The sequence below is a fragment of the Lontra canadensis genome, unplaced genomic scaffold (genome assembly GCF_010015895.1).
Source record: "Lontra canadensis isolate GAN:19392208 unplaced genomic scaffold, GSC_riverotter_1.0 scaffold84, whole genome shotgun sequence".
Classification (NCBI taxonomy): domain Eukaryota; kingdom Metazoa; phylum Chordata; class Mammalia; order Carnivora; family Mustelidae; genus Lontra; species Lontra canadensis.
This window is the reverse complement of record NW_022631078.1, coordinates 5269869-5291941: the sequence shown is the minus strand read 5'-3', so window position 1 is coordinate 5291941 and position 22073 is coordinate 5269869. Positions and strand designations below refer to the sequence as shown.

At 46.6% G+C, this 22073-nt stretch overlaps 1 protein-coding gene across 1 annotated transcript in view; it reads right to left on the bottom strand.

Annotated features, from left to right (window-relative positions):
* The window catches only part of EFCAB6 (EF-hand calcium binding domain 6), a 221107-nt gene that overhangs the window by 97514 nt on the left and 101520 nt on the right, over window positions 1-22073 (bottom strand). Inside the window, exons 13-18 of the mRNA XM_032882820.1 lie at window positions 20151-20256; window positions 14206-14373; window positions 11087-11146; window positions 10837-10997; window positions 5391-5564; window positions 3340-3508 (exon numbers count right to left, since the gene is read on the bottom strand). Of these exons, the coding sequence (XP_032738711.1) occupies window positions 3340-3508; window positions 5391-5564; window positions 10837-10997; window positions 11087-11146; window positions 14206-14373; window positions 20151-20256 (838 nt within the window). The remainder of the gene's footprint in view (window positions 1-3339; window positions 3509-5390; window positions 5565-10836; window positions 10998-11086; window positions 11147-14205; window positions 14374-20150; window positions 20257-22073) is intronic.

Below are 22073 nucleotides of genomic sequence, written 5' to 3'. Positions count from 1 at the left end.
CTAGTCCTTCTTACACTTGGCAAAGGTCTAAGGCTGATAGAGACCGACATGGATTCCAATCCAAGGGCCTGAGCAGCTTCCCAGCTGAACCACACTGAGCCACTATCCTAACTCACTCCTAAGCTTTGGCTTCCTCATTTGTGAAATGGGCATAAGGTCATGTATGCCCCACAGGGTTTCTGCGAGGATTAGAAATAAGACCCGTGTAGCAAGATCTGGAGTGCCAGAGGGGCCAGACCGCTGGCGGTGATGGTGGAGAGCATGCTTAGCATCGTGGCTGTCCCAGGGACGGCCCGTCGTCGTCATCATCACAGATCCACTGCTGTAATGACACTGACACGGTTGTCCTTGTCACGGATCCTTCAAGATCTCAGAGGAGTTGATTCCAAAGGTTTTGTTGCCACAGGAGTTCGACATTCCCGAACCTTGGGCATCAGGCTGCCCTGCGTTAGGTCTAATCTGAACTTATGTTTCTTTCTATGGTGGCGGACTATGATCTCTCCAGCTCTGACCTCACCAGTATGGGAAGCACCTGATCTATAAATAACCTCTTCAATTAACAGTGAAGTTTCTATGTACATAATTGTTTGAAGGTATCAGCTTATGAAGGTCAAACCTGGGTTCCCAGCAGACTGTTTAAAATCACCCCAGGGTTGTTGATCTTTGGGCTAAACAGGTGGTCACAACAGGATGATTCCCAAAAGTTAAACCGCACAAGTCACTAGGGGGGAAACGAGTCGACAACTTGCCTATCTAGGTTCCCAGCAAATTAGTTGTGGAAACAGCCAGAGGCTTTTCTTCCTGCATCTTGGTCCTTTCCTTCCGTGGGTTCTTTTTCCCTTTGCCCTCACCAGGGGCACATCTTCAGAAGGCAGGGGAGTGCATGGAAAGCCAGGAGACGGGAGCGAGAGAGGGAGAGGTGTGCAGCCACCACTGTGAAGCAAGAAGCAGACCAGCTGGGCACAGAGTTGTCCCCCAAGGTCAGCCAGAATGCAGGGAAGCTCAAGGGGCAGGGCAGGGGATCAAGGTGGGCTTGGGTATCGTCACGGGCAGGTGCAGGAACAGCCTCAAGCCGAGGAATCCTGACGGGCTTCTGAAACACCTGCCTCCCTCAGTCCCCAAGTGGCATCTATTCTGGGCACCACTGGGGATTCTAGCGACTCTCCAAATTCATCCATTCATTCAGTCAACGTTGGGCCCTGCTTTGTGCCATGCTTCACTGTCCAAAAGAGAGAAAAACGTCCACCTTTGGAGTATGCGATTTAACGGAGGAAGTCAGGGAAATAGCAGAATAAAGTGGTGGAGGGAAGGATTCTAAGTGCAACATCCATGGCAGGAGGTGCAAAAAAAATGGGGTAAAGGAGACTGAGGTGGGAGAGCAGGTTGTATTTGCCCTGGGAATGTCAGGGTCACCGCGAAGTACCGTTGGACAAAGGCTTGGAGGAGGTGAGGACGACGGCCACACAGCCGTCAGAGAGACACCCTCCAGGTGGAGGGGACAGCCAGTGGCCGGCGGTCAGAGGCAGAGCAGGAGGCTGGTGTGGCTGAGCGAGGTGAGCAGCAGGGAGGGTGGTAAGAGTGGAGGTCAGAGAGGCAGCGAGGGGCTGGCTACTGCCAGACCCTCCAGGCCCCGCTGGGACTCTGGTTTGTACTCATGCAAGACGGGGGCAAGAGGGGCGGGTTCTGAGCAGGAGTGACCACCTCTGCAGACCCGTGGGACTGTGACTCCGGTTACTGGGTTGACAGCACACCACAGTGGGGAAAGGGCAGGCACAGGGAGACCAGAGAGGTGGCAATAGCCAGAAGAAGAGGTGGGACAGCAGTCTGTTCTGGAGTGACTTTCAAGGTAGCCAACAGGCTTTGCTGATGCAGTGGGCATGGGTGTGAGAGAAAGAGGAAAGAGTCAAGGAAGACCCCAGGTTATAGCCCTGAGCGACGGGGACAAGGCTGCCCTTGAGAACGGAAGGGCTGCTGGCAGAAAGGCTTTGGTTGCAATTTGGCTATCTCCAGACACTCACATGAAGAAGTCAAGTAGGCAGGTGAGCACCAGAGACTGAAGTTTTAGGAGGGCGGTCTGGGATGGGAAGTAGAGATGCCAACAGGTGAGCCACTGGCTTAGTGATGGCAGAGAAGCCCTAAGACAGAAGAACGTGCCGCTGAGCTTACAGACCTGTTCGCAGGTGGGCAGCGGAGAGCAGCTGCACGTGCCGTCTGCCGTCTGGGGTAGGGGCACCCGCTTTGCTACCACCTGCTGCCCTTCTCTAAGGTGACCCCTGCAAAGTCCCTGAAAAACCAGCGGCAGCTTAGGGGATTCTTACCTCCTGAGAACCTATGAACTGATGCCATGAATTAAGAGCCCTGAGCATCGCGGTCATTCACGGCTGCTGGGCATGGGGGGCTTGGGGGCAAGAGAGTCTAGGACAAGGCGCCCTGGAGGCGATGATTCACACCCACTTACCTCCTTCCCCAGATAAAACCGCTCACCAGGGTTATCAGTGACTTCGCCGGTAGCCACCCTGTCCCATCCCCCCAACCCCCTGCGGATACCCCACTCTCTCCTCCATCTGGCCTCAGGGATGCTGCCTGCCCAGAGAGAAAATAAGCACAGAGCCTACTTCAGCACCTCAAAGGGGGGCAGGCACTAGATAAATAGTAGCTACTAATATAATTATTCTCTTCTTGGAAATGTATTTCATTGCCTTCTTCCAGATTTGTCCACACAGACACTGCTACATATGAACTGAAACGCTTTTCTTAAAAGTAGCTGAAGACGATTAGCTAGAGGGGTCGTAACAGGAATTTTAAGCACTCATTTAAATTAATTCCTCGAGAAGTCTATGCAGAACCCTTCAAGCTGAGTTCTTTCCGGCAGAACCTCCCAGTTCCCCTCAGCGCTCTGAGCTTCCCGCTTCTGCTGCCAGATTCTTTTTTCACTTTCTCGAGGAACAAACCACAGCTCTGTCATCACGGCATGGCAGGAACTCCCCGCTGGCAGGGAAGGGGCCCGAGCAGCTTCGGTTCCCGCCCCCCTTCTGCTCCAGAATGTACTAGAAGCCAGGTCCTCCTCCGGCCAAATACCACATCCACGAACACTCTGGAAAGTTTAAATATCAAAAATTGGCCACGTCCATACCAAAAGTATTCTCCGAAGGAAGTTGCCAAAGGCATTCTGGACCGAAGAATCCTTTTACACTGTTCAACGATGCCTCACAATGGATCTGCTTCGCCCTTAAGGGAATAAAGCCCTTGCTGGGAATGCACCTCCCATCCTTCAAGCCCGTTAACCAAACTGCTGAACTTTTCCAGGAACGAAAGAAACAGAGAAACCCATTCTCCTACCTTCTTGAAGTCACGTACGTTAATTTTGCCATTAGGTTCCTTGCTGAGGTCAAGAAATAGTTTTCTGAAGGCTGGGTCCTGCTGCTGTTTATGGTTTTTGAGGTTTTCAATGACTTCATCCTTGATCCTGCTCTTGGTCAGGGCGCTTCTGTCCTCAGCGGGCTTGGTTCTAAAACCACAATCAGGCCTTTAGATCCAGCAGAGCTCACCCAACGGGGATTCAACCCAGGACCCCAAGGAGGTCCACCACCGCCTTCTCCCGAACCAGGAAACAGATAGGCGGGTACAAGACCCGGCTTGAGAACATCTTACTCACCTGGGGCTGTGGCTTCCGGAAAGGCCCTCGGCACTGTGTCAGGAGAAAGCTCTCGGGGTGGTGCTGGTATGGGGCCGCAGGCCGGGGTGGGGGGCTCCAGGGCCCCGGGTATGGTCCTCCCTGCGCTAAGGTTTCCAGCTACGCTTGAAACTGGCTGAATAGGGCGTGTGACGGGACATGGCAGGAAAATAAGTATTTGTGTGAACCGGGAAAAGGAAAAGTCGGAGCCCATGACAAAGCTTTAAATGAAGTAGGCTGTTTTGTGGTAACTAGGCCAAAAAAGTCATCGAGCATGCGTGGGAAGAAAGAGACCTTCACAACTATTCCAAGTTGATTTATACGGTCCAGTGGATTTATAAAATCTAGATTTTATGTGATGTGCTATGAGTGCAGGGGGCGGGGGTGTGATTGAGAAGAATTATTTCTTCAGCTCTCTCAAAGTCTCTGGAGTGGGGGGTGTGGGGGGGAGCACGGAGGAAAGCAGAAAAAGGACTTCTCTCCTGCTGTGTCTGCCTTCAGCTTTGAAGAGCTCTCCAGGAATGCCCACATTTTATAAAATGCCTAATTGCCATTAGCTCTTCCACTGGTTTTAGAAGGCAGACACATCTCATCACAGAACATTTAACCTTTCTCTTAAAATATCATCTTTCTGCCCATTTATAAAGCAGCTCCCACGGAAATGCCCAGATATTCAAATTTCATTAGCATAGCATTAAAATATTCCCACTGCTCTATACTTAGGAACTTTTTCTAAAGGAAAATGACAGAGTGAAGCCTGCTGAATAGGTCTACATTTTACCTTTCCTTGTGGATTTATTATAAGCTATGAACCAGCAAGTTAAAATAATATCTTTTCATTAGACTAAACCTATATTTTTCAAAATGAGGATGGGCTTGAATATTCATCAGTCTGATGTTTAATGGATTTGCTAAGCATGTTTTATTGTTACGATTCAATTTGGTGATCATTTGAATAATTCTATCACTCATGTCAGAAAATGTTAACCAGTTTAATGGGTGTATTTTGCCATAAATATTAAAGGGTGGTAAGGAGTCAAAGTTTCTGGAAAAGAACAAATGTGAATGCAGGGATGGGATGGTTGGGTGGCAGACAGGTTCTTTGGGAGCCGAGGGTCCTGGGTTCTCTTTCTTTTTAAATTTTTAATTTAAATTCAATTTAGTTAACATGGAGTGTATTATTAGTTTCAGAGGTAGACTTTAGCGATTCATTAGTTACATATAACACCCAGTGCTCATTTCATCACGTGCCCTCCTTAATGCCGTCGCCCGGTTCCCCCATGCCCCCATTCCCCTCCCCTCCAGCGACCCTCAGTTTGTTTCCCAGAGTTAAGACTCTCTCATGGTTTGCCTCTCTCTCTGTTTTTCTCTTATTTTATTTTTCCTTCCCTTCCCCTCTGTTCATCTGTTTTGTTTCCTGAAGGTCCTGGGTTCTTAACCCAGCATGGCCACCAAGTCTGTGAGTGACCCGAGGCCAGTCCGCAGACCTCTCGGACCTCAGTGTTTTCGCGTCCAGAACTAGCAGTCAACCCAGTCATCCCACAGATCTCTGCTTGCTCCCAACTCCCCTGACCCTCATCACTGTATTCATAGTTTGCCATTTTTCCTCATTTAAATAATAAAGTATTACAACACTCGGTCAACAAATACTGACTGAACACCCAGCCCACACCAGGCATGTGGTTTCCGCACGCGCTTGCATTTTGTTTCGCTTTACCTCTCTGAAACCTCCAGCTCCTGCTCCTCCTCTTTTTGAAAATGTTCACTTAACAGCTGATCCTTTGGACCAAGAACTGGAGAAATGGTGGGAGGGCTGCTAATTCCCATGCATGCCAAAAATTTCTTGTAAAGGATTCTTCCCGAAGCAATATCCTGAAACTTATTGCAGAGTCTGAATTTGAAAAATTAGAATACACCCATTAGGTTGGCTGAAGTTAAAAGCACCGCCCTACTGAGTGCTGACAAGGATAGGAGAACCTGCAGCTCTCTCCCACGGCTGGTGAGGTGTGGAACGGCAAAACCAGTCGGGAGGACACCCAGACTGTACGCCTTGAATATACACTCACCCAGAGGACCGGCCCTTCGAGCCCTGGGCATCTGCCCAAGGTCAATGGAGACCTATGTCCACACAAAGACTTGCCCAGTATCTAGAGCTTTATGTGTAAGAGCCAAACACTGGAACGTCTACCAGATGAGTAGCTCCATAAGCCGTGGTAAGGAAATGGAATAGTACCCAGCAATGAAAAGAAACCAGCTGTGCATATAGGGAACAACGTGAACGAGATCTCAAAATCATGATGCTTGGGGAACAGAGCCTGACAAAAAGAGAACATCTTGCATGCTCTTGTTGATATAAATCCCTAGAAAATGCAAAGTTGTCTGCAGAGACAGAACGCAGATCAGTGGTTGCTGGGGCTGTGGGAGGAGGCCACAAGGAAGCTTGAGGCAGGGGGGGGAAATGTTTGCTATCTTAATTGATAGCTTGTGATGGTTTTGTGGATGTATACGCATGATGGAGATGTTCAAACATATCATTTAAATATGTACAGTTTAGGGGCACCTGGGTGGCTCAGTTGGTTAATCATCCAACTCTTGATTTTGGCTCGGGTCATGATCTCAGGGTCCTGGGATCAAGCTCTGCATAGGGCTCTGTGCCCAGTGGGGAGTCTGCCTGGGGATTCTCTCTCTCCCTTTGCCCGTCCCTCAGCTCAGATGCACACGTGTCTGAGCTCTTTCTAAAATAAATAAAATCTTTAACAAATAAATAAATAAATAGGTATGTGCAGTTTACGGTTTGTTAAGAATACTGCAATAAAGATATAACAAATGTAAAAATAATTTTTTTTTTAATTGCAAGTTCTGGGGTAGAGCTGTGGAAGTACCTATACTGGAATTTGGGCATATACAAATACTTTAGAAAAATGTAGGCAATCACTAATATGACAAGAACTACTTCCCCCCGCAACCTTTTGTTTGTTAGTATTCTTCTAATCAAAAAAGTTGCACATACCCACTGTAGCAAACTTGGTAAAGCCTGGGGACCAAAACAAAAATTCCACACGTTTATGAGAATCCACAAGGCAACAAAGCCCAGTGGCTACAGGTGTGGACCCTGGAATCAGCCTCCCTGGGTTTGAATATCAGCTCCAGACTTCACAGCCCCATGAGTAAAGGCAGTGTTCACGCAGTCTGATCTGTGGCCTGTCCCAGGACACTGGGGAGGCCCAAACCATTTTCGTATGGACACTAGGAAGTCATTTGCCTTTTCTGCCCTGCACCTCACATACATACACACACACCTGCGCGCTGGGTTTTTCAGAGGCCACATGACGTGTGACCACTGACGGAATGTGTACTCTGGAAGGCTGTGATCTCTAACATTTTCTAAGGCTGTGGAAATGTTCCAGGTGTGAATGAGGAGCTGGAGTGAGTTTTCGGAGATTTGCTTAGTTTCCTTACAGCCCTTGACTAGCTCATTACCAGTTACCTTTGGTGACCACCTGCTATAATTTCTGTAACTTCCTTTTCATCCAATAAGTCATTATTTGAAACCACCACGTTTCCCCTGAGCCTACAGGGAAACCCAACAAGGAAGTACACATTCATTTTCTGCAATAACATTTTTAACAAATGTTAAAAACAACAACAAAACAACAACAAAAAAACCAACAAAAACAAATGTCCAGTTTTAATTTCCAATCCAGTCATACTGATTGATACACTCCATAGAGGGAAAAATTTCTGAGGTCCCCAGTGGTTTTTAAGCCCATTCAAGGATTGAGAACCGCCAACCTGGGGCAGGTCTCAATCCTTTCTCTGCCTTAGTTTCCTTGTCTATAAAATGCACCCACCTCAGACGATCACTACCAGGATTCAGAAAGAGGATCCACAGAAAGCCTTTGCACAGGGACAGGCTGCATGTCCACGAGCTTAACAAACCGCAGCTGTAATAGTCAGACACGGTTATCCTGTGGCTGCTTCGCGCACAGCGAAGGGCCATCAGGAAGTGCGGGCCACTGATGTAACCACTTCGGGACGTATTTATGCTGCCAGATGCTAAGCACCGAGCTGCGTGCGTATTACAGCTACCACTGTGAACGGACTATATACCCCCGCCCCAGGGAGCCAAGAGGCTGGGAAAGTGCCATTCAGAACTGAGGGAACAGCCATCCAGAAGTGCAGAGGCGAAAGCTCCGGCTATTCCGGAAATGGAAAGCAGTTCAGAGCAGCAGCAGCCAAAGCAAGTGTTTTCAGCTCAGCGCCTGGTGGAGGGCTCTATGTCTAGGCTCTCCTTTGACCCTTACCGCACTCTAAGTAATGCTGGCCTGAGGAAATGGAGGCTCAGAGTGGGCACGTAACTTGCTCAAGTGCACAGCTCGTTCAGGGCTGAGCTGGGATTTGTCAACCTAGGCAGTCTGGGCGCAGAGCCCGAGCTCTAGAGGGTGGAAGAATCATGAGGGTCCTGGGAAGCCACTCTTAGAAGCAACTGGATGCTTTCTTAACGGCAGTAGGACACCGGGATGTTCTAAGCAGGGGTTGAACATGACCAGATCTGTAGCTGAGACAGATCGGCCTAGGATGGATTAGAAAGGTTTCCATCTCGAATATCCAATTGCCTGCATGACCAATCCACTAGATTTCTTTCTTTCTCTCATTCATTCATTCATTCATTCATTCCCTCACTCATTCATTCTTTCACTCATTCATTCCCTCACTCAACACTGAAGAAGCCCTGAGCACGCCCTAGGGAATGTTCCAGCCCGGGTACTAGAGCTTCAGGAGTGAATCCATTCCTCAACACCGCGTTTCCCACACTCCTGGCGTGCTCCCTGGCACCTGCTGGGTCCACCTTTACCCTCCCACCTTGGGGGCCTGCTCTGGCCCTTCTCTTTCCCGAGGCCTTGCCTGCTAAGGCTAGAACTACAATTCACGTGAGTGCTCATCTCCCTGGCTTCCTGGGTGCTGCCTGAGCCACTGACCTCCTCCTACTCCCTGAGACCCCCAAGTTGCAGTTTCTGGGCCATCACCCTGACCTTCTCTGCCTTTCTGGCCAGGTCACTGATGAGCTGGTGGTGTTCTACCAGGCCCTATGCCTGCCCTCTTGCCCCAGATGGTCCACTACCTGCTCCCAGATGGACGCTGGGAGCCTGAGCTGGGAAGGCTCAGGCTATCAAAGTAAGGAGAATCATGTCTGAGCCCAAGTTCTCTGTGAGTCTCCTGCTGGAGTCTTCACTAGACGTACTTACTCCTCTGTGCTTCCTAACTGGGCAATGACATTGCCTCTGGCTGTCCCCACTCCCATCCACCTCCATGTCCTGTGTCCCTGAGTCCTGTCCTTCTGTCCAGCTGATGGCAGAGCAGCCACCCCCTGCCATGCCACTGCCACCCCTGTGCCACCCACCTGTCCCTGTCCTTGCTCCCTGTCACAGTGCTTTCTCCCCACTGGGGCCAGAGCAACCCTTATAGAACAGAGATCTGACATTGTCCCCCACCCCATCCGAGGCTACCTAACAGGATCCTCACTCCCTGGGCTGTGCTTCTCCACTATGGCAGCACATCAGAGCTGGTGGGGACATCAGTATGACCGTGCCTGGCCCGGCCTATGAACACGACACGGGGATTTTGCGTTGGGATTTTCAAAGCTCTCCAGATGATTCTCAGCTACTGATAGGGAACCAGTGCCCTGCCAGATGACCCCGGTTCCCTAGTTGGGTACCCACCGCAGTTCTAGCTTGACCCCGCCCATCCCTCAGCATCATCTCCCTGCTGCTCCTCCCTACATAACCGCCTGCCCCAACCATCCTCCAGGGCTTGCCGCTTGCCAGCTGTGCGCTTACTCTCTGGGCTTTGCCCCACTATCCTACATCCTGACATGTCCTTCCCTTTCCCCTTTGGACTCAAGCATCACATCCGAGAAGCTTCCTGCATTCTGTCCTGCCCAGCTATAAGTGAGTGCTCCAAGACCAAAGCAGCTGAAGCCCCTGCACACAGGTTTCTTGCCCCGCCCAGTCCCCCTGAGCTCCCTCTAGAACCCTCTCTCTCTGGGCTTCCTCTCCCAAACTCCTGCAAGCTGGTCTTTCTGTAAAAGTTCGGTAAATGGATGACCGCAAATACCGAGCTCTGTGCACCTCTCTGCTCAGGGAAGCCTTGGCCTCACCCTCCTCCCATACACCCTTCTTCTCCTGCCAAAACCAACCACAGGAAAAATGGGTAATGAAACACGAACTTCCCAGAAAGGAGACTTGAGTGGCCAACAGCTACCAGTAGATTGGCTTTGCCACCTGAAATCAATGTAATGTCATCAAAAGCAACAAATACAAGATTTTCAACATTCCAGCCAGAAGGACTGAAAGAGAATCAGGGTAACTTTCTTCCTTGCGATTCAATGGACTTCCCCCTGATCTCCCAGATCACTGTCCGCGGCGGGAACCACAGACCCAACAGTCTATAAGGTCGAGTTCTGGATGACAAGTTGGAGTGAGTATGTGGCAGGACTTTTGGGGGGTGGTGGCAGTGGAAGCAGGATTCCAGCTGCAGGTTCTCAAGGTCACTGTGGAGAGGGAAACAAGAGGGCTCTGTGGCCCAAGGGCAGCCGTGAGCAGGGTGAACAAAATACACAGCAGGACACCCACAAGGACCTTCAAAAGGCACTTTGCTCTTCTTTCTTTTAGGATTCCTGTCCCCTGGGATGCCTGGGTGGCTCAGTGGGTTAAGCATCTGCCTTCAGCTCAGGTCATGAACCCAGGGTCCTGGGATTATTCGGGCTCCTTGCTCAGCCGGGAGCCTGCTTCCTCCTCTCTCTGCCTCTGCCTGCCACTCCTGTTAGTGCTCGAGCTCTCTCTCTCTCTCGCTCTCTCTTGCTCGCTCGCTCCACGGCCTCCTAGCTATGTACCTGTGAATAGGAACCTCACTTTTTCAGACCTCGGTGTCCTGATCCACAGAAAGGAATAACAGCCATCTTCCATGGCTGTTCTTGAGAACTAAATCCCAGAGCACATACTAAACTCCCGCCCGACCCATGGCCTGGGTTAGTAAGGACCCAATAAACAGCAATTATCAATATTCCCTATCGATATTGCAAACACACATAGAGAAAGTTTCACGATTATAAAGACTTGATGAAAAACATGACCTGAATTAATTTTGCTACCAAAAACACTTACTTCAGTAAATGTTCGATCGTTAGAAACGGGCAGAAAATGCGCATGATTTTCTTGAAATTATTTCGACCAATGAGCCCCGTGTCTCCGAGGTCATAGGACTGCAGCATTCTGCAGAAGGCTTGGCAATTCCTAGTAATCGAGTCCTGAACAATTTTTTCCACCTAACACGAAAAACAAACACATTCACCAAGCGGCACCTTTGTAACCTGAGTGGTGGCATCCTGGGACCACGCGGGAAAGTGTTACTTACTGAATCCCAAGCTGGGAGGAGAGGTGCTGAGGTGTCTGTGCAGGTGGAGAGTTTTTGTATCTAATTGGGAAAGAGAAAATGTGTAGGTACGAGTCACTCCTCGAGGCAGTAGGAGCTTTGGAGGCCGACAGACTCAGACTGTTAGCTTTGCCCCGATGCGCCAATTAACTCTGCGATCGTGAGCAATTGAGTTTGCCCCCTGGTTCCCATCTGGAAATGGGGATCATAATATTTAACTTGCACTTAGTAAAAAAAAAAAAAAAAAAAAAGTAAAATAAACACGAAAAAATATCTATCACTTGGCTTAAAGAAATGCAGAATAGAAGAAAAATGAGGCGGCGTTTTTGGCTCTCAGAATGGTAAAAATTTAAAAAGGAAGCCAATTGCCTGTGTCCACAAGGTACCCCTTTGGTAACATTAGACAATATGATAACCTACGTGCCCTGGGACAGGAGTGACCGCCTCTGGGGAGTCTGTTACCCTGGCAAGGGAGTAGAGTCTGGAAGGAAACTTACTTTTCACAATGTTCCCTTTTGCATCTTTTGCATTTTATACCTTACACATATATTCCTCTTTGAAAATTATTAAAATAGGGCCACCTGGGTGGCTCAGAGGGTTAAGCCTCTGCCTTCAGCTCAGGTCATGGTCTCAGGGTCCTGGGATCAGGCCCCGCATTGGGCTCTCTGCTCAGTGGGGAGCCTGCTTCCCTTCCTCTCTCTCTGCCTGCCTCTCTGCCTGCTTGTGATCTCTCTCTCTGTCAAATAAATAAAATAAAATAAAATAAAATAATTAAAATAATTTCAAGAATAAAATGGATATTCTTTGACCCAATCATTTCATTTTTAGAAATTTGTATGAAAGGAATAATCACAGAATGGACCAAAAGAGCAGACACTCCAATACCCATTGTAGCAAGATTTATAAAAGAGGAAAAAAAAAAAGAACATATAGATTACAACAGGGAAGAGCTACTCTGTATCTTTTAAAATCATACAGCATGGGTGCCTGGGTGGCTCAGTGGGTTAAAGCCTCTGCCTTCAGCTCAGGTCATGATCCCAGTGTCCTAGGATCGAGTCCCGCATCGGACTCTCTGCTTAGCAGGGAGCCTCCTTCCTCCTCTCTGCCTACTTGTGATCTCTGTTAAATAAATAAAATATTAAAAAAAAAAATAAAATCATACAGCATAATTTTTCCTGACAGTGTTAAGGACATGCTAGTTAGGGATAGCACCAACTGAAAAGTCATTAAATAGAGGATTTCATTTTAAAATAAAATAGATATCATACATGAAAGTATGCATCCTATCTTCAAATTGCATACATTAAGTACGTACCCCTTTTGTGTATCAGTTACACTGGCATAAGGCTGAAAACAAGGTGTGTGCTGGAACACGGGCTCAGAAGAACAGACCACAAAGTCAGTCAGTGGGTAACAATCCCTCCGTGTTAGAACTAGTGGTGATTTTCATTTTCTCCTATTTGCATAACCGTGTTTTCTCATTTTTCTCCTTCATTCCGGTATGTTCATTCATTCACTCACCACACTGTTTTGTAAGTGAGCCTGGCTGTGGGTTAGCCCCCATGGGTACAACGGGCAGTGAAAACAGAATGATCTCTGTCTTCGTGGAGGCATGACCACATAATGACCAAGTTGGGACACTGTGACCGGCAGGCGTGTGAGGCCAGGGGCTGCCAGACAGGCTTCAGCAGAGGCATCCCTGGGAAGACACCGGGTGCACTGAAACCTGCCGGAGGAGTATGAAGGGAATCCTGGCAGGGGCCATCCTGGATGTAGGAGGGACCGGGGGGACCTGAGGACCTGAGCTCACATGGCCCACGAAGATGCCGGGCACCAGTCAGCAGGGCTGGACCACCATGTTAGGAACCAGGTTAGGAACAACCAGGTTAGGAACCTCGCCAACCAGGTTAGGAAGACCTACTTTCTCCTAGAGCCAGACAGCCACACAAGGCTTTTAAGCATGGTGGCTGATCGGATGTGGTTTGTATTAAGCAAAAATCGTGCCACTTGTCATGAGAGCAGATTGCTTACATGTCTGTATTTTGTCTCTAGAGAAAAAGGATAGTTGTGTGCAGGGTTGCTGTGATGGCCAGAGGTCATAGTTCTCAGGAGCTAACACAACAGAATTCAGGATGAGGTACAGTTATTCTTTTCTGTGTGTGAGGGCCCTGGGACTTTCTTTTGAATTAGGGTTCGAGAAGGACCAAATGACCTTGGTTTAGGATGTGGTTGCCAACTTGCCCAAGGTGGGCGCTCAGGAAATCCTAGTATTAGTGAAAAACTGATTTGTGCTAAAGGAAGCCTATAACAAACATTTCAAAAAGAATCTGTTCATGCCTATTGCATGCATTACATGACACTAATCTAATTTCTTTCAAGTTCTTAAAATATTCAAGTGCTAATCACTACTAAAGTTATAAAAGCATTTCTAATAGTAAAACTCTGTCAACTTTTCAAAAAGCAACTATGGATCATCAAAGGCAATAAGCAGTTATTTTTTAAAATGGGGAACTAACATAAAAACTCTGAAAATATTAATGAGAACCAGAGGCGTCATTCACATACATTCCCATGCGAGACATGGTTGCAGGAGGGGCGCCACCGGCACGCTGTGGAAAGAAGATACATCCTGCGCACATAGGGGCTCTCAGCCCAGGAGGGGTTTCCAGAAATGCCAAATATCACCCTTTAATAAGATTTAGATACTGAGAGTTAACATCAAACAACTCAAACAGTTAACTCTTACTTGAAATGAAAATTAGAGGCACCTGGGGCGGCTCAGTCTGTTAAGCATGTGATTCTTGACTTTGACTCTCGATCTCAGGGTCGTGAGATTGAGCCCTGCATCAGGCTCCTCGCTCAGTGCAGTGTCTGCCTGAGATTCTCTCTTTCGCCTTCTGCCCCTCCCCCTGTGTATGCACGCGTGCGCATGCTCTCTCTCTCCAATAAATAAATATGCCTAAAAAATGAAAATTAACCCAGCTGAAGAACAGGAAGTCCTTTATTTAAGACTGTTTCAGCTATCGCCTCTATTTCACTAAGAATACTTAAGTTTCCCACCATCAACAGAAAATCAAACACCGAGTTGTCATAAAACTCACCTTAGAGCTCTCTTCAAGCAGTTTGATAAGCGTGTAGATATTTACCCATCCAGTGTGCCCAGGGTCGAGTGTTTGCATCAGTTCTTTGAATTCTGAATCACTGATTTTTACAACCATGCAATTTAGAAGACGTCGCAATTCTTCCCCGATTATCCGTCCATCGGGTTTCTGAGCATGAGAGTGCATATGAGGGAATTTTTTTTAAAAAGGAAAAGGGAAGAGAAAAGCATTACATATACCAAGCATCACTGAAGAGAGTGAGCTCTGGCCCAACAGAATCATTATGAAGCAAGAGTCCCTCGGGCGGTGGTCACTAGGTAACACTGGGAGACAAGAGCAGTGTATTGGGTGGGTGTGCGAGGGGGATGCTGGAACTCCCCAGGGGCTGTTCCCACAATGTTCGTCTATTGGGATGTAGGTGGAAGATGGCCCCAAGTGAGGAAAGAGGCCAATCTTGCGGGCACAGGCTGACCGCCACCTCTAGACAGGCTAAGAGCTGGCTGTCACCGCTCCTCCCGCCCCATCCCCACCTGAGGGCTATGGGGCTCAGCAGCAAAGGGCACACTTCCCGGCAATTCAATTACGGCTTGCCAATTTACTAAAAATATTAATTATGCTTATTTTCACTCCCACCAACCTCATCCATTACATAAATGGACAATTACTTAGCAAGAAAAATTTCAGTCATGCTGCATAAAGAAAACATATTATAAGCAAAATACTGTGAGGCAAATTCTTCCCCCAGAATAAAAAATTACCAATAAGCAAATTAAACATCAAAATAAAAAGACTATTTACTGGAAAAACAGGGGAAATAAAGAACCCCTACCTCCCTCACAGAGAGACACTGGGGCTATTAATGTGACAATGGGGCTAAGTCATAAAGCAGTGTATGAACGTCAGCTGTTACTTTGGGGTCCAAAATCAGAAAAGGAATTAAGGTTGTCTTGGGGAAAATTAAATAATTTAGAGGATATATGCTGCTTGCTTTTTTGGTTTGGGAGTGACCATCAAATTTTTAATGCCTAAGTAGGAAAATTATGATTCTTAATAAATTTATAGCATCATGTGACCTTCACCATCTGCTTCCAGAACTTTCCATCATCTCAAAAGAAACCTCATGTCCGTTTCCTCAACCTAAGGTAGCTTGTATTTGCTATCCCTCTGTATTTGCTTTGTCCTACATATTTCAGGTAAATAGAAGCACACACTACAGGCATCAGTACACATTTGCCGCGGCATGGAAGCCGAAGCCGTGGAAGCTTAGCATAACATTTCTGAGGTTCACCAGGATGTATCACAGATCGGTATTTTGTTCTTTTTTATCCTTGTTATTATTCCACTGTACGGAGATGCCACATTTTGTTTATCTTACCACAAGTGGATAAGCGCTTGGGTTATTTCCAGTTTGGAGATTATGAATAACGTCGATATGAACATTTGCACGCAAGTCTTTGTGTGTAGACATGTGTTTTTACTTCTCTTGGGCAGCTACCTATGAGAGGAACGCTGGGTCACGTGTTGCTTTTGTTTAAATTTTAAAGAAGGGACCACATTGTTGTTTCAATGGCACCTGTAGCACTTCACACTCCCACCAGCACGAGGGTGCTTGCGCATTCCATCTCCACATCCTTGTCACACTTACTACTGTGTGGGCTGATTACTGTCATCCCAGAGCTGAAAGTCTCAGTGCGCTTCTGGTTTGCATTTCCCTGACCTCTCATGACATTGACCATCTTTTCACATGCTCGTTGGCCATTCACTTGTCATCTTTGTTGATACGTCTATTCAAATGTTTTGCCCAGTTTTTACACTGGGTTGTCCTCATGCAAGTCCTTTACTGAATATGTCATCTGTATCTATTTTCTCCCAGAGCATGGCTTATCTTTTGAAGCCCAAATTTTTAATTTTGAGAAGTCCAATTTATGGGGCTTTTTTCCCCCCTTTATGGATCATGCTTTTAGCATCATATCTAAGACATCCTTGTCTAACCCAGGCCACAGAGATTTATGCATATGTCTTCTTCTGAGAGTTTTGCCATTTTAACTTATATTGAGGTTTATGACCCATTTTTAGGTAATTTTTGTGTATGGGGTAAGATAGTTCATCTTTCTGCAAATGGATATCCAATTGTCTCAACACCCACCATTGGTTGGAAAGATGACCCTTTCCCCCACTGATCCTGTAAAAGATGAACTGACCATAACTGTCAGCACTTATTTCTGGACCCTCAGTTCCATCCATCAATATGTCTATCCTCGTGCCAGTGCCACATTGTCCTCATACCATAGCTCTGTACTAAGATTCAAAATCTGGAAGCTTAAGTGCTCTAACTTCATTCTTCTTTTCCAAGATTGGTTTTGGCTATTCAGAAACCTTTGCATTTCCATATGAATTTTAAGATCAGTTTTTTAGTTTCTGCAAAAAAAGCCAGTTGGCATTTTAATGGGGCTTGCAGCACTTAATCTATAGATCAATTTAGAGAGAACTGCCATCTTAATAAGATCGAGTCTTCCAATCCATGAATACAGAATGTCTCTTCATGTATTTACATTTTATTTAACAGTGTTTTATAATTTTCAGTGTACAAGTCTGGCACTTTTGTTAAATTATTACTAGGTATTTTAGTCTTTTTGATGCTATTGTGAGTGGAATTGCTTTCTAAAGTTCAGAGTGTTCATTGCTAGTTTATAGAAATATAATGACTTTTGTATATTGATCTTCTATCCTGCAACCTTGATGAACTCATTTATTATTTGTAGAAGGTTGTGTGTGTATACCGTGTTGTCTGTGAATAAAGACAATTTACTTTTTCCTTTCCAATCAGGATGCCTTTTATTTCTTTTAGGATTGTATTGTCTAGAACTACAGTACAATGTTGCATGGAAGTAGTGAAAGCTGATGTTGTGTTTTTCATTATTTTGTGGGAAGGTATTCAGTCTCTTACCATCAGCTGTGCTTAGCTCTTAGCTATGGGAGCCCTGGAGATGCCTTTCATCAATTTAAGGAATTTCCCTGCTATTCTTGGTTTGTTGAAAATTGCTATCATGAAACAGTGTTGGATTTTTCAAACACTTTTTCTGTATCCATCAAGATGATCATGTGGTTTTGTCCTTAATTCTATTAATATTGTGTACTCTATTAATTGATTTTTTGGGTAGTCAAACCAAACACGCATTCCTGGGATAAAACCCACATGGTCATAGCATTTCATCTTTTTTGTATATTGCTGAATTTGGTTTGCTAATATTGTGCTGAGAATTTTTGCAACAGTATTCATGGAGGATACTGGTCTTTGGTTTTCTTTTCTTGTGGTCCCTTTGTCTGGCTTGAGTATCGGGGTGGGTAATATTGGCCTCAGAGAATGTTTTGGGAAGAATTCCTTCATCCTATATTTTCTGAAAGTTTGTGAAGGATTGTTATGATTTCTGTAAGTAATCTTTGTAGTCTTCAATGCAGAGAGTTTGCACATCCTTTATCAGGTATGTTTTTAGGATATTTGATTTTTTTAAAGATATTGTTCGAAATGATATTTTAAGAATTCCTTTTCTCAAGTTGGGATTGGGAGGGAGACAAACCATAAGTGACTCTTAATCTCACAAAACAAACTGAGGGTTGCTGGGTGGAGGGGGGTTGGGAGAGGGGGGGTGGGGTTATGGACATTGGGGAGGGTATGTGCTATGGTGAGTGCTGTGAAGTGTGTAAACCTGGAGATTCACAGACCTATACCCCTGGGGAAAAAATAAATATATGTTTATAAAAAATAAATAAATAAATAAATAAATAAAAACAAAAACAACAACAACAACAAAAAAAGAATTCCTTTTCTAATTGCTTACTGTAGTTTATAGAAATAATATTGATCTTTGAATACTGATCTTGTATCCAATGACCTTCTAAATTCTATTATTAATTCTAATACTTCCTGGAAGATTATTCTGGACTTTCTATTTAGAATACCATGTGAGCTACAGATAATAACACTGAGAGTAATATTGGATGAACAGGCAGGGTACAAATGGTTTCTGGGTGGGTAGAAAGGGAGCCACACCAGGTTTAAATGTAAGTGGTGGGGTGACTGGGTCCACTAGAGGGAAGGTGGCAAGGTGCAGAGGTAGCACGTACTTGGGATGCATGGTGGGAGCAGATCTAAAGCAGTCTTTCCCGAAATAGTCCTACACCCCTCTCTACAGCAGAAGAGAGACCTGCTTCCCACCATTGTCCACTGCACCCAGGCAAAATGCCCTCCCTTGCCTCTATCTGGCTCTCTCCCTCTGCTCTCCTCCTTCCAGGTCCCAGAATGTGCCCAAGACCAAGGCACATGGTGGGGAGTGGAGGGGTTGGGAGTCCCACTTGGTAACCAAGCACTGTGCAACTCTAAGGCAGCCGATGGTCACTGCTGTTCTGTGACTCTCCAGAGCGTGAGCTCATCATTGGCAGGGCCTTTGCATTACTCATGTATGTGCTCAGTATAAGTGCCCACGGCCTGGCCCAGGGTGGGACAGGCCCTCCATTCCTCACCCACATGATGTGTTTGCTGATCAGCTCTGTCTGTGGAACAGTACATCAATGACTGTTAAATAGTCCAGTATTTGGAGTGGTTAGCCTGATTACGGTCCTCCATTAACGGAGATGAGATTTCACTATTTTTAATTAAATTACTTCAATATACCACACTAGGTCCCGAGGTGGGTAAACACAAAAGCCTTCATTTATCTCTAAGAGGAGGCCCAGCCCACACACATGCAGGCAGCTCAGCCCAGGGCACCGTGGGCCTGTCCAGAGCAGCTGGTTTGCGCCCTGCCTCCAAAACTCACTAGCGGGGAACCTTAGGCTGGGTACTAACTACTTATGCTCCCTTTCCTTGGCAAATAAGGGCAAAATGAAAGGATTAAAAGGAGATAAGTAGAGTGTCTTCCTCGCAGAGGTGCCGAGAGGCTGAAGTAAGTGAAGACAAGGAAATCACCGCAGACGGTGCCTGGCACATCGTAAGCGCGCGATCTCATCATTCATTCAGTAGAAGAGACCAAGTCATACAGGTCTAAAGATTAATTACAGCAGGTGGGCCAGCTGAAATGCCCCCCGTAGAAAACAGAACCCCAAATCTCTGAGTCTACGCTATGTTTGGAAACCCTAGGCAATGGCATTCTGGTTCGACAGAGGCGAGGAGTCGCCAGCACAGAGCAACCCTTGAACTTTGAGGTCTACCTCTGGGCCATGGGGCCTCCTCCCCAGAACACTACCCTGTGGCTGTCCTACATGAAGGCTGCCGCTGAGGCCAACTACCTCTTCTTTTATACACTGTCCTACTTGAGTCAGAGGCAAAGCAAGTCATTGGACCCCTCCAGATTGACTAGATTCAGTTATTGAATGTACTTAGTAAATAACAAACATGGGAAATGTCACACGTGCCAAAAGTATCCAAATGCTGCTTTCTAAAATAAACATTAAATTGGGACAGGAGCTAACATTTCGAGCAAGTTACAAATTCATGAATTAGCCTCTTCTCTGCAGGATAATTACACCAGGCAAGAGGCTTTTTGGAACTAAGGAAACGTTACTGGGATGGGCTATACATTATCACTAACTCACACAGTCTAGGCTGGGGTGGGGAAGGTCCAACAAGTTGGGATTACTCGTTAGGGAACGATGGGCTGTCACTGCATCCTCAATGACCTTGCTGAGCTCTGTTCTTATCCCCTGACATCTCCCTCCCTGCAGTATAGCACGTTGTATGTCCTCTGATCCCCCCCAAACACACCCAACTTCTGAGGTCGGCCTTAATGCACTATGCACTCAGAATAATTCCTAGCATATCATAGGAGCTCAAAAAATGTTTGTTGGCTGGATATATGAATGAATATACAGTTTTTATTGGCCTTGTTCTGAGTGTTTGTATTCTGAGAAACTGAGGTTTTCCCCAGAAAAGGGTTTCAAAATCTTACGGTGTTGGCCGTCAGGAGTGATTTCTTCAACAACGTACAGTGATCTTCGTGTCTAGACAACTTTGTGACAATATCTTCCTTGCAAGATTGATTTCTAGAGGTAATGCTACAGAAGAATGAAGAGAAAAACAGAAAGGTTATGTTCTTGTACTTTCTTCCTTCTTAATGCAAAAAAAAATAAAGGACCTGACAACTATCGTAAGGCTTTATTTGCAGATGACTCTTCTTCCTGAAAGTGTCATGTGGTTGTGCAGACCCACTGCTGCTCGGGTGGCCTGGTGCCTGACCAGGGAGAGGGTGTGAAAGCCATTACCTTGCTTTGCCATCACTCTCCTCCTCCCACGCTACCTAACCATGGCCAGCTAACTGGCCAGCTAACCGTGGCCAGCCATCTTGCCAGTCCGTGCCTTTGGTCTCAAAAGAGTCCAGACAGGGGAGCCAGGGTGGCTCAGTCAGTTGGGTATCTGACTCTTGATTTCAGCTCAAGTCATGATCTCACTGTTATGAGGTTGAGCCCTGCATGGAGCCTGCTTGGGATTCTCTCTTTCCCTCTAGTTCTGTCTCTCCCCTCTCCACTCACTCGTGCGACCAGGAAAGGGAACACGATCACTGCTGAGACCATCACGTCCCTGTGTGTGTGGGCAGCATGCCGAGGCACGCTCACCCACATGATAACTGAGGGCACACGCTTCCCGTGGTAAAGTAGGGGAATGTTGACCTTCACAAGCTCCCCTTCTCTGTTGACAATGGCCATGACCACCTACATTATCGGACCCCTCTCCCTTTCTTGCTTCTTCCATCCATGACCTGAGAACAGGGCCACCAGCCCGGACGTGGGCTCCTGAAGGCCTACGATCACCGTCCCTGGAGATCAAAGCCAACTTCACCCTGATCAGAAGGGGGCTGCGGGGTCCCGTGATACCAACCTACAGATGCCCTGGCCGGCCTCTGCTTTTCAGTGTTCAGTGAGACCGGATGACATTCCCCACTAAATAAAGAAGGGTAGTGAATCAATTGAATGATTCTCACATTCGGTTGGGGATTTTATCGCTCCATCCACATGGCCATCCTGGCTCTTCCCAGTGGTACGAAAACATATATACACACACACCTACTACCATTCTAAGAGACACATAAAGTAGCAGAATTCCTGAGTCTGAGCTGCTCATGTGACTCACTGGAGCCTGGTGTTTCTACAGATCACTGGCACAGGAAGGAATAGAAACTTCTGCAGTAATTATTACCTTCCACAGTACCACTGAGTACTTCTTTGTACTTCTTTGGGGCATGTGTGTTGGGGGGTGGCTACTGTCTCACGCACCGTGGAATATTTAGTGTCACCCCTGGTCTCCACCCACTAGATATCAGGAGGACCCCCATCCCAGCTGTGACAACCAAAAATGTCTTGTGAAATTACTAAAGGTCTCCTGGGGGGCGGGGATTGCCCCCAGTTGAGAATCACTGTTTCAAAGTAAATAAAACTCACATTTTAATTATTCCTTATCTTTCAGATAAGAAAATCATTAAAAACAAACAAACAAACAAACCAGAAGTAACTTCACTTAAGGAATAAACTCAGAAAGTTGCATCCCAGGAATGGAGTGAGGGACGGAGGGGGCGGGGAGGGAGCTCTAAATCCTAGAAGGCTGGTAACCAGGGCAGTTCACCAAATATTTGTAAATCCCTGAGACAGGAACAGGACCTGGTGAAATGGGAATTAGCCCTGTGGTATAGTTTGCTTTACAATAGCGCCTAGTGCTTTCGATGAACGCGCTGTGATGATAAAGCCTGTATTTTTCTTTAAGATTCACATAGGGCGATCAAGGCAGGATACACACCAACACCAACAAAACTCTTCTTCGAGCAAAGGCCTAAACTCTAAAATGTCATGTTATTAAGTATTTTTTTTACAGGTTGGCCCCC